The 12017-nt window shown below is 44.1% G+C and overlaps 1 protein-coding gene across 4 annotated transcripts; it reads right to left on the bottom strand.

Annotated features, from left to right (window-relative positions):
- Positions 1 to 1227: 1227 nt before the first annotated feature.
- Positions 1228 to 11398, bottom strand: SETD4 (SET domain containing 4). 4 transcript variants are annotated; one of them, XM_069945535.1, is made up of 12 exons: positions 11319 to 11384; positions 10501 to 10560; positions 10088 to 10176; positions 9568 to 9663; positions 9146 to 9183; positions 8682 to 8770; positions 7457 to 7886; positions 5083 to 5257; positions 4905 to 4986; positions 4197 to 4277; positions 3325 to 3448; positions 1228 to 2604 (listed from the first exon to the last, which is right to left on the bottom strand). In XM_069945535.1, exons 3-12 carry the CDS (start codon positions 10155 to 10157, stop codon positions 2473 to 2475), a joined length of 1317 nt encoding a protein of 438 aa, XP_069801636.1. In that variant the 5' UTR covers positions 10158 to 10176; positions 10501 to 10560; positions 11319 to 11384; the 3' UTR covers positions 1228 to 2472. The 4 variants fall into 4 exon arrangements, with proteins under 4 accessions (XP_069801636.1, XP_069801637.1, XP_069801638.1 ...); XM_069945536.1 differs by lacking the exon at positions 11319 to 11384 and adding an exon at positions 10671 to 10689; XM_069945537.1 differs by lacking the exon at positions 10501 to 10560 and having other exon boundaries at positions 11319 to 11398.
- Positions 11399 to 12017: the final 619 nt, after the last annotated feature.

Here is a 12017-nt window from a genome sequence, read left to right as displayed (position 1 = left end):
TTTTGACCACCCCTTTAAGGTGCTTTTTGTCTATATAAGAAACCAGCTACTCATTAAGTTTAAAATGAAGGCTCTCCGCCCTAGGATGATGCCACTTCCTGACCTTTGGGATCCACCAGATTGAATGCCCATTATAATGTTAGTATCCTAAGGACTAGGACTCCATTATTTCAGCACTTGCCCCACACTTGTAACCTCCACCCCTCACCTCCCCACAGCTACTGGTTCCTGCCAAGTGAAAGGTTTACAGCTGCCAAATCCTCCTGTGAACTACGGGAATATTCACTGCAGTTTATTTTCAATCTGACATCATGAGAAGCCCTTACAGTCTGCTATATACTTTATAAAGTGAGAGCCATTTCCTCTGCTCATAAATTCTAGCCCTCAGAAGGTTGCGCAATGATCTGGCAAGTGGCGAATCCTAAAGCCTACAGCACCACCTGCAGGACAGCGTGCAAAGTACAGGATGAAGCTTTACAGATTGTTTAACCCTTTCTCTGACAGACATCAGTGTTACATCTATAACCCTGAGATTCACCAATTTTTGATGTTCTCTCTATACTCACATCACTTTATAGGCCCGTAAGAAGTCACAATCTAAGGTTCTATCCATGTGTTTAACCATGACAGCAGGAGACTTAAAGAGGTTGTCCAGAATTAGAAAAAATGGTTGCTTTCTTTCAGAAACAGCACCTCTCCTGTCCTCAGTTTGAGTGTAGATTTTGCAGCTCAGTTCCACTGAAGTGAATAGAGCTGATCTGTAATACCACACACAACCTGAGGACAGGGACGGTGCTGTTTTTGCAAAAAGAATGAAATTTGTTTTCTGATCCTGAAAAAACCTTAATCCTGAGTGCCTTAAAGGGAACCTGTCACCGGGGAAGCGGGCACAGAGCCCGTCCGACCCCCCGGAGCAGCCTCCGGATACTTACCCTTTCCGGTGAGTCCCGCTCCTAGAGCCGGTCCCGGGACAAAGATATCAGCGCCCGAAGCTGTGCACGCGTGCTGCGAGGTGAGTCCGGTGCCCATAGGAAATGGGACTGGCTCCAGGAGCGGGACTCACCGGAAAGGGTAAGTATCTGGGGGCTGCACCAGGGGGTCGGACAGGCTCTGTGCTCTCGTCCCCGGTGACAGGTTCCCTTTATTCATGCTGACTCACAGATAAGTAAAGTAAATGGGGTTATGTTGCGTCCTCTAGATTTCTGGTTGCACATAGCAACAAAACTCTTCACTTCACTAGCTTTCATACACTTTCATGTTTTTAATTTCTCCCATAAAACAGAATAAAAAGTGATAAAAAGTACCATAGCTACAATAAACAAGCCCTCACCCAGTCAGCAGGAAAATAAAAAGGTAAATGTTTTAGTGCCGCAACAAAAAACACATTTTTTTTTACTTATTTTTATAAAAAAATTGTGCAAAAGTAGTAAAACATAATAAGATTAAAAAAAATTTGGTGAACGCTGTAAACTAAAAATACCCAAAAAACTACAGTAAAAACTGTTTACTCTTTGTGCTTTGGCTATATATACCCTGGCTACAACAGAAAATAGTGAGTGCAGCTCTGGAGTATAATACAGGATAAATAGTATATTTACACTTTTTTTTATGTAGATTACATATGAACTGTAATATATGTTAAAACATGATCATGTCCATTTAAAGCACATTCGCTTTAAGCTTCGCACATGGCACTGGCACAGGGAAGCCGGTGCAATGGTCCTATTTTTAAACCCCAGCCCAGTTCCCACTCATGGCACCGTTTAGAATCAATGGAGCCACATCAGAGGGGCAGGGGTTTCCTCCCACTGGGGGCAGGCTGGCCTGCCTCCAGTGCTTCCCCCCCAGAAGGTAAATGGGAATAGAACGGTGACATATTATTTTTTTTTCCTCTGAAAAAAGAGCAGAAGCTTATTTTTGGGATAGATCTGATACATGATACCTATGTACCTCTAAGGACCAGGTAAAGGGAGGGGTGAGTACATCCACTGCAGACAAAAGGATGTCACTTTACGCTGGGTTCACACTGTTATTATCCAGAGTTAGGCTATGTTCACACTACTTAAGTTCCGTGGAAATCAGGGCCGTTGTTTCAACGGCCATGATTTCCACAGAGCTTACATAGTCCTGCTGGCTGAAGGAATCCCGTCCGGAGTGTATACATATAGTATACACTCTGTCCAGGATCCCTAGCAGCGCCGCGAGAAACAGACATGTCAGTTATCTGCAGTAGGGAGTTCTGATGCGGGCGCGCACGGATGCGCCCACATCAGAACTCTGTGGCTCTTACAGTATGTGAACATAGCCTTATATTATATTCTGGTTGGTGGTAACAGCCGGAGCACAGGTCTGAAATGACAACTTGGGTTATTAGAATGACCTGTGGCAGCAAAAGTGACACAAAGACCGATCCACATTAGACTAGTGTGAACCCTGCCTGACTGTGGATACAACTGAACTCTCTCTTCAGTGTTATATCATACGGGCACCATCATTCTGTAAGATATCGGCAGAAGATGTCAGGATCTTCATTTCCTCTCGTCTTAACGCTTCAACCAAACCGAGATGAGGATCTGCAGTCTTTTCACTTTTACGAGAAGAGATCTGAAAGGACAAGGTTGCTTTAGAAGTCACAATTCTAAGGTTATGCTGTAAAGGTCTTACAGTTGGGAGCCCCATTTATATAACAACCACAGCCGATCAAGGCATTGGGGGTCACATGAGTAGTGTATGGGAGTTACAGTTTAGGCTGTGCATGCTTACTGACAGGATGCAGAGCTAACCTGATGCTAGCCTGTTACCATGGCAACCCCAGAGCAAGCACAATCAGGTGGTCAGCAAAACAATGAATGACTATAGCAGCTATTTTTCATAGAGTTGATTGAAAAAGCAGTACCAGGCGCAGCCATCAGACAAGTGTGGCGCTGTTTCCAAAAGAATGCAGCCACGTTTTTTTTTTAACTCACACAAGCCCTTGGATCAATGTTCCTCAAACTGTGGCTTTTCAGTTGTTGCAGAACTACAACTCCCATCATGCCCTCACAGCATTTAGCATTCATTTTCAGTTGTCAGAGCATGATGGGAAGCCAAGTTTTGTAAAACACAACCTTAGAGCCTGCGAGCCAGTTCAGCTCCATTCACTTGAATAAAAATGACCTGCAATACCAGGCACAGCCACTGGACAAGAGTGGTGCTGTTTTTAGAAGAAAGCAGCCAAGTCATTTTCAATTTTGCTGAGCTATATTTTATGCCTTTTAGTTTGGACATAGAAATAACCATTTAGTCCAGTTCCTGGGGATCTATTTCCCTATCTTCCTGACTCACCTCGTCCAGAGTGCGGGAGGTCTCTTCTAGTAAATGAAGGCAGATTTTCCTTACAAGCTCCACAGAGGCGCGTTCACTGGACTCAGAAACAAAACTTCCCAGAAGAACTTTTTTCCAATATGAGCTGAAATGAAAATATCGAGGGAAGGAAAATTATGTTCATTTTATTATTCACTAAATCTCCTTTATGTGTTCCTGTAATATTGAAATCTGATGGACGGCACCTACAACAGAGCTGGGAAGCCCGGATTACTTACAATAAATCCATCCTCTTAAAGCGGTACTCAAGAGAGAGACTTTTTTTTTACCTTGCTTTAAATAAAATTATTTTATTAAAATGTGCAAATAATTCTTTATTTATCTACTATTATACGTAAGGGGAGACATAGGCCTCTCTACTGCCACCAATGTCCGTGTCAGGAACTGCAGGGCCTTCTGTTGCCAATTAAATTTAGATGACATGACTGGGGCATATTACAGAGTGCATTGCTCTGCTTGTTGGAATTTAGATGGGAGCTGCTGCAGAACCTCTTCTAAAAGTGTCAGACACTGAAAAAGCTATTTGTCATCTTGTCTGAAAGAGGTTCTGCAGCAGCAAGAATATTCCTAGGTAGAAGCTACGGGCAGAGGAGAGGTTACGTCACCAATATATATGTTATAGGTCTGTCAGGTGTTGTCGATAACTGGATATCATCATCTTACGGAGTGTCCCCACAACCAGCGGCCCTCCAGCTGTTACAAATCAACATGATCAACATTCCCAGACAGCCAGGGTTGTAGTATTGCAGCAGCAGGTTAGGAAACACTCCTCTAATGGAGCGTTTGGATAAAAATAATATATATTATATACAAAGAGGAAGCATATTACATACAATTCATCCGGTCCCAGGCACAGTAGTCTGCACGCTGTGAGGAGCCGCCAGGAGGGGCCGTCATGTCCAAATGTCAGGTTTCTGAAAGGGATGAAATTTGGACGTCAAAGGGAGCTGCCAGAGGTGGATTCTGATGATTTGCTGCCCAAGATGTGTGGAATATTTGTTTGTTTCTATTTTTTTCATCTACTTATCAGTAACACATTAGAGATTAGCCCAACTGGAGCATGCACAAGTCCGTATAAATCTGAAAGTCTTGACATTTGATTACTGGTGGCTGAAGAGGTTGGATGCAGCCCTACGGAGTCTGGGAAAACATGGATACAGCTTATGGCCTTTGGCTGTATCCAGGTTTTTCAGGACTCTCTGGAGCTGCATCCAACCTCTTCAGCTACCAGTAATCAAATGTCGAGATTTCCGGGTTCAGACAGACTCGCACATGCTCCAGTTGGGCTCATCTCTATAACATATATATCCATCCTGTGAGTTCCATCATTCCACAACTTTTCCTTCTCATGTTACAGTTTCAGTGTTAAGTATATGATCACAGGGGGATCCAAGCAAAACATCTCCTATGATCAGGCACTCTGAGGGGAACTTTTTACCAAAAAGAGACTGTGCAAAGTAGACACCGCCACATACTGAGGATAGACACAAGATGTTATACAGCTCTGGGGAATGACTGATAGGTGTTTTATATGAACTTACTCTAAAAAGCCATTTTCTTTGAGCAGTGACCACTTCTTCTGTAACTGTTTATCTTTTCTGGACACATAACGAAGGATGGCATCTAAAATATACAATATCATGAGATAGATATGGGATAGATAGATAGATAGATAGATAGATAGATAGATAGATAGATAGATAGGAAGACTATACCAACCTTTTGTCACATAGACACTTTGATGAGGATTTTTAGCTGCAGTGAAGCCATACTCCAGGAGGAGGCGCTGGTTATCATGATGTCCATAGCATATAAACACCTGCTGATACTTCCTGTAAGCAGCCATAGTCCTTATCTCATAACATCGGCTCTTTTCATTAAATCCTGCTTCCACCTTATTGGGAAAAGAAGGCGTTAAGTTGTCAGGCAAACAAACTAAAAGAAAAGACAGGACATACCGAAGAAACAATATCCATAGGTAGAATATGTGTAAAGCACCACCTTTTGGGGCTTTTCCCCTCCAGTCAATGTTTACACCTCTTTAAAAAGGCTCAGAACACAGATGGATCCCTTTTCCTTCTTGGGAAATTTTACCGCCTTGGCCTATTAAATCCCAGGACACGTTCTGAGGCCTCTTAAAGGGGTATTACCTTCTGAGATTATTATCCCCTATCATCCTATAGGGATAACAAACTGATCACTGGTGCATACGGGACAATTGTGTCCCCATTTATGGGATTGGAGAGGGTCTGGGCTATCACATTGATAGGGGATAACAAGCTCAGATGGGAATATTCCTTTAAAGGGGTTATCCAGCACTACAAAAACATGGCAACTTTTGCACCACTCTTGTCTCCAGTTTGAGTGTAGGTTTTGAAACTTAGTTCCATTGAAGTAAATGGAGCTTAATTGCAAACCACACCTGAACTGTAGACAACAGTAGGGGGAAAAGTGGCCATGTTTTTGTAGTGCTGGATATGTGTCATAAGGGATGTGTCTGTACATCCCTTATATTCGGCATTCATCTGTACATACTGCACCATATGTACATCCCCCATATGTGCGTCACTCCTCTATGCATCCACCATATGTGTCACTCGTCTATACATCCACCATTTGCGGCACTCGTCCATACATCCATCATATGCAGAACTCGTCCATACATCCACCATATGTGCATCACTCGTCTATACATCTACCATATGCAGCACTCATCTATACATCCACCATATGCGGCACTCGTCCATACATCCATCATATGCAGAACTCGTCCATACATCCCCCATTTGTGCGTCACTCGTCTATACATCCACCATATGCGGCACTCATCTATACATCCACCATATGCGTCACTCATCTATACATCCACCATATGTGGCACTCGTCCATACATCCATCATATGCAGAACTCGTCCATACATCCCCCATATGTGCGTCACTCGTCTATACATCCACCATATGCGGCACTCATCTATACATCCACCATATGCGGCACTCATCTATACATCCACCATATGTGTCACTCATCTATACATCCACCATATGCGGCACTCGTCCATACATCCATCATATGCAGAACTCGTCCATACATCCCCCATATGTGCGTCACTCGTCTATACATCCACCATATGCGGCACTCATCTATACATCCACCATATGTGTCACTCATCTATACATCCACCATATGTGTCACTCATCTATACATCCACCATATGCGGCACTCGTCCATACATCCATCATATGCAGAACTCGTCCATACATCCCCCATATGTGCGTCACTCGTCTATACATCCACCATATGCGGCACTCATCCATACATCCATCATATGCAGAACTTGTCTACACATCCACCATATGCGGCACTCGTCTGTACATCCACCATATGCGGCACTCGTCTGTACATCCACCATAAGCGGCACTCATCTATATATCCTCCATACACGGCACTCGTCTGTACATCCTCCATACGCGGCACTCGTCCGTACATCCATCATACGCGGCACTCGTCCGAAAATCCATCATATGCGGCACTCGTCTGTACATCCATCATACGCGGCACTCGTCCGTACATCCATCATACGCGGCACTCGTCCGTACATCCATCATACGCGGCACTCGTCCGTACATCCATCATACGCGGCACTCGTCCGTACATCCATCATACGCGGCACTCGTCCGTACATCCATCATACGCGGCACTCGTCCGTACATCCATCATACGCGGCACTCGTCCGTACATCCATCATACGCGGCACTCGTCCGTACATCCATCATACGCGGCACTCGTCCGTACATCCATCATACGCGGCACTCGTCCGTACATCCATCATACGCGGCACTCGTCCGTACATCCATCATACGCGGCACTCGTCCGTACATCCATCATACGCGGCACTCGTCCGTACATCCATCATACGCGGCACTCGTCCGTACATCCACTATACGTGGCACTCATCTATACATCCACCATTTGCGGCACTCGTCCGTACATCCACCATATGCAGCACCTGTCTGTACATCCTCCATACGCAGCACTTGTCTGTACATCCACCATATGTAGCACTCTTCAGTTCATTCACTTTGCTTAGGTTACCTGCACCCCTGCACTGTGGTTCAGTAGATCTAAATATGGTGCCAGAGCGTACACATCCGGCTCAGCAGAAAAACAATTCCTCTGTGCATGCTTCATATACACCGTCCTGGTATTCACCGTGCACCAGGCCCACCGTACGGCGTCATCCGTTAGAATGTTCTTCAGAATCTCCGGAAACAAGGGATTCAGGGACTTGAAAAATGGCAATGCTGAAGAGTAGAATTCACAAAGGGTGCTCCTCTGCTCCACAGCTTTCTGTCTAACAGGATCTGGCAAATAATTCACTGTCTCTGCTTCCCAGTACACCGGACAGTCATAGGCGCTGGGTAATACATCCAAGTACGGCTTCCATGGTGACTGATCTCCGGCGTACCTCTCCAACACCAAGAATGTGCACAGAGCCAGCAAAGGGGACACAGGGGGGCGCCACCTAGCCATAAACAGAAATAATCCAGAAGAAGCAGAGACACTGGTTGGATGTAGCAGAGCCTAATCGACTATTTGGTTCTGATGATGAAAACTATGCATTTAGCTTGGACTGCAAGTTTCTCAAGTTATTTTGTGCTAACACTTCTTAGGTATTTCTTATTTTAGAAAACATGAGTGACAAGTAGGTATTATATTACCCACTGGGGTTGTCACCCAGCTTATATACCCACCACCAAGCACATGTAAGCAATGGTAATATAGTTTAAAGGGGGCATCCACCTCCAAAAACCAGATGTTTTTAATGACTTTAACATCTAAAAAGTAAAAAATAAAGCAGCTGTGCAAATTCAATATTGTCTCATCTCTACTGTTTCTATGCACACACGTGTCTCCAAGGTAATAGACTACAAATAAACTCCTTGTAGTTTGATTCCACAGTCACACCACAACCCATCTGTCCTTTTTGCTAAAACACAATGTAAAGAGAGAGAGTGAAGGGTAACTGAAGGAGCAGACTACACTAAGTTTGTTTGTAGTCTGTTACCATGGAGACACACAAGTCTGTTTAAAAGCTTTTTGCACAAGAAAAAATTTTATTTTACATGCGCTGTAAGAAAAATAATTGTTTTAAAGGTGGACAGAACCTTTAACAAAGTATTCTAAGTTACATAATTTACCTCATAGATCTCGGATTGGGGGAATTGGGGGTGAGTTTTGACTGCTATTTTGGCACACCCATAGACAATGAATAGTCATTCCTGATCTGACACTTGACCTCTAATAATGAATTACTCACCTGCAGATATACTTGCCAAGGTAACTAGAGAGGACAGTGCTGGTGGTGAGCAGACAGGACTCTGGTAGGGAAATGATCAGCTCCCCTGGCTGGGGAAAGAAAGGAAAGCAGGGTCTCTTTTAAAGAAAAAAACCTCCAAGAATTATCCTACAATACATCAGAAAATAACATCTCATCCCCTTTGCTGCTGCTGTGTGCACTGTACACTGTCTCTACAGATCTGTATTACTGACAGGTAGGCACTGGTGTACCGCCATATGGTGCCCATGTAGTATAGTACTACTCAAGAACTCTAGTTCTTCTGCACAAGCAGAACTACGTAGAAAGAGAAATCGGGTTATTGAATGTCAACATTGACACTGGTGCACGGTGTCATGTGGCTAGGCTATCAATATTTTTTTTCCCCTGGAAATAACACTTGGCTCTATAATATTACTTATTACTATTAATGTATCATCACCAACCTGCAGCAACTGAGCTGCCATCAGTCCTCTCCCCGTATCTAGAAGAGAATTGAAAAAGTGAAAATGTGAAACCAGGGTAAATGAAGAGGATGGGATGTGCTCCCGGAAAAGGAGGCAGATGACAAGGAGGATCAGACTACACAGGGTACAGTTGTATTCTGTAACTATGGAGACACACAAACAAAAAAAAAGCATCAGAGAAAATCCCTTTTTAGTAAAGAGCCCGATCCCAGCCAGCACCCACAGCAAACAGAGAGGCAAATACTTCCCTGCAGAGGAAGGAAGATGCAAGTGCACCGGAGCCATTATACCCGATCATTAGTAGAGGGAGAAAAAACTGTACTTCCATACAGGCCGGGTCCATCTTCATATGACAGCCCCTGCATTGACAACACGCTCTTAAAAAGAGGACCTTTATTCACCTGGAAAATGTGCCGCCCTTAGCTGCTTGTCCTGAAACCCTCTCTCCTTCATCCATTTCATCAGCTGGATGTACCGCCATTCATGACTCTCACTCACTATAGGAAACAACAGCAAATAAGAGGGCAAGTCACATATTATCCACAGAGATGACCTGTCACCTCAGCTATCCCCACGTATCAGTCTTAATAAATATATACCTTATTCTTATATTCCTCATTTTGTTAATATGTGAATAAACTGACTACTGGCCTGTACCATTTCCTTTGTTGATAGGATGTGCCCCAATACAGTGTGATACTGTCAGACTGCTTAGACAACCTTATTGAATAGGGAAGTTCTCATGTTGTTTACACGGTCCCAGGAAGAATAACAGAGAAACATTACAACACAGACTTATAAGAAAAGATGCTTATAAACTGATGTTTCATAGGGAATACAAGAACTAAAGTAAGCATGTCAAAAGGGCAGACACGGTCTAATACATTTTTTTTTTCAATGACTGAGAACCATTCTTGGTACCTGGAGATGTATCTAGAACTTTCTTCTTCCTGCGTCTGCCCGTCCGCCCTCGCTTAGGATTAATTTTCATTTTTCATACTTATTCGCACCTGAAATGCAAGATACAAGACAAGTGTACACATGCTGTATGAGTGGATGTATACAGGGACCTCTGCCATGTAGATGTATTGACTCAACAATCTCAACACCTTATTATCACTCTCTTTACAGTGTCCCTGTCACTTTAACAATCGTTTCATGAAGAAGTCAGACACATCGAAAGGCTTCATCGATCAGGAGCTGAGTGTTTACATGCAGGGTCAGGAAAAGTCCACTCCACTCCCTGACTCACTGTCTCTTCCTAGGTTGCAGGAGATGGGCTCTAAAGGTTATGCCAACACTTTTCATGGGTCTGTGTGAACTAGCAAGCTCACCTCTCTCCTGGCTCCATGTCCATGTGATTGGTCCCATAGACTTATATAGGGAGACAGAGTCTGGAGGGAACACAATGAGGGAGATTTATCAAGATGCGCCCCCTGGCATATGCCACAGAACAGATTTAGCCTATTTTCGGTGGCGTACACCAGCCGTATCGCACGCTCACCTTACAGGCAGGCAGGGGAGAGCGGCAAGATGGGGAGGATTTATGCCCGCTCACACGTGCAAATCATGATACAAATCTACACCTGCGCCCACGAAGGTGCCGGTTAGTAAAACTGGTCAGGGAAAAGGGCACGGGGCTTTAAGACTGGCATACGAGACCTAACAAATCCCCCCCAATAAGTGTGTGTGTTGCCTGGCTCGTTCTACTGATCAGCCAGGGTTGGAACATTCATGACTTTAAAAGTTATCCATGTGGTACAAGCATGTGACCCCTTTACCATAGCTGTATGTCCTACTAGGGCAGAAAGACCCCCCACCCCTTCCTTTATAGTGTCTGCTATAATCTCTTATCATGTATCCAGTCTGCCCAATCCTCTGCCAGTTTATACAGCAGCAACCCAAAAAGATTGCCTAGACTGAAACATTGAAACAAACCCCCAGCTGTGGTATGCAGCATAGATGGGAATCTGCGGCTCTCCAGCTGTTTGAAAACTACAATTCCCAACATGCCTGGGTGAACAGCTAAAGCTTTACAGCAGCTGGAAAGCAGCAGGCTGCCCTTCTCGGATTTAAATGAAGCGATCATTTAGTTACAGGGGAAATGTGACAATAACATTGTATCGGGGATGAGTAGAACAGACAAGCTTACATAAGCCCTGATATGGACGTGAGGACTCCGCCAGCAGCGTCCATGTGGGAGACACAACTTTACTTCCGGGTATGATTCCATAGGCGAGACGTCTCATTGGATAGACTGGTGTGACGTCACGGAAAAGGCGCTACAAGAGTTAAACACAGTACTATACATTTATACGCTTTAGTGTCTTCACTGCCCGCCATCTTTCCTGAGCCTACTTCTATAGCGCATGCTGTAGACAACACGCAGGGCCAGAAGCCGGTCCCCTATGTTGTTTGCATCGTCCATCAAGGCATGCTGGAACTTGTAGTCAGAACGGAAAGAGTGAAGTGAACAATGTGCCAAAGTTGCAGTCTGGTGCAAAACTATCCTCAAGACTGGAATTATATCTGGTAATGTAACTGTAAATAAGAAAAACATGAAAGTGACTATTTTTGGGACAGCAGCCATTGCCCAGGCTGAGAGACAATGCAGATTTAACCCCTTAGGAGATACAGCCATTTATTATGTAAGACAGTGCCATAATCTGGGTGAATTATTATAGTGATGCCAAATTCATATAGTTAGAGGGAGATTTATCACCTTTATAGGAAAATTCCCATTGTTGCCCATAGCAACCGATCACAGCTCAGCTTTCATTTCTGGTATTGCTCTGATAAAATGAAAGCTGAGCTGTGATTGGTTGCTATGGGCAACAAAGAGCCTCTCACT

The sequence above is a fragment of the Dendropsophus ebraccatus genome, chromosome 11, assembly GCF_027789765.1.
Source record: "Dendropsophus ebraccatus isolate aDenEbr1 chromosome 11, aDenEbr1.pat, whole genome shotgun sequence".
Classification (NCBI taxonomy): Eukaryota; Metazoa; Chordata; class Amphibia; order Anura; family Hylidae; genus Dendropsophus; species Dendropsophus ebraccatus.
The sequence above is the reverse complement of the archived record's forward strand: the minus strand, read 5'-3'. Positions and strand labels throughout refer to the sequence as shown.

Bases quoted from the DNA above. Each gene is read 5' to 3' on its own strand.
- SETD4 (XM_069945537.1), bottom strand. From the start codon at position 10,157: ATGAAAATTAATCCTAAGCGAGGGCGGACGGGCAGACGCAGGAAGAAG. The intron at 3,449-4,196 runs GTATGTAATATG...TTTTCATTTCAG, and splicing joins TGCCTGGGACCGGATGAATT to CTCATATTGGAAAAAAGTTC. The intron at 2,605-3,324 runs GTGAGTCAGGAA...TTGTCCTTTCAG, and splicing joins CCTCCCGCACTCTGGACGAG to ATCTCTTCTCGTAAAAGTGA.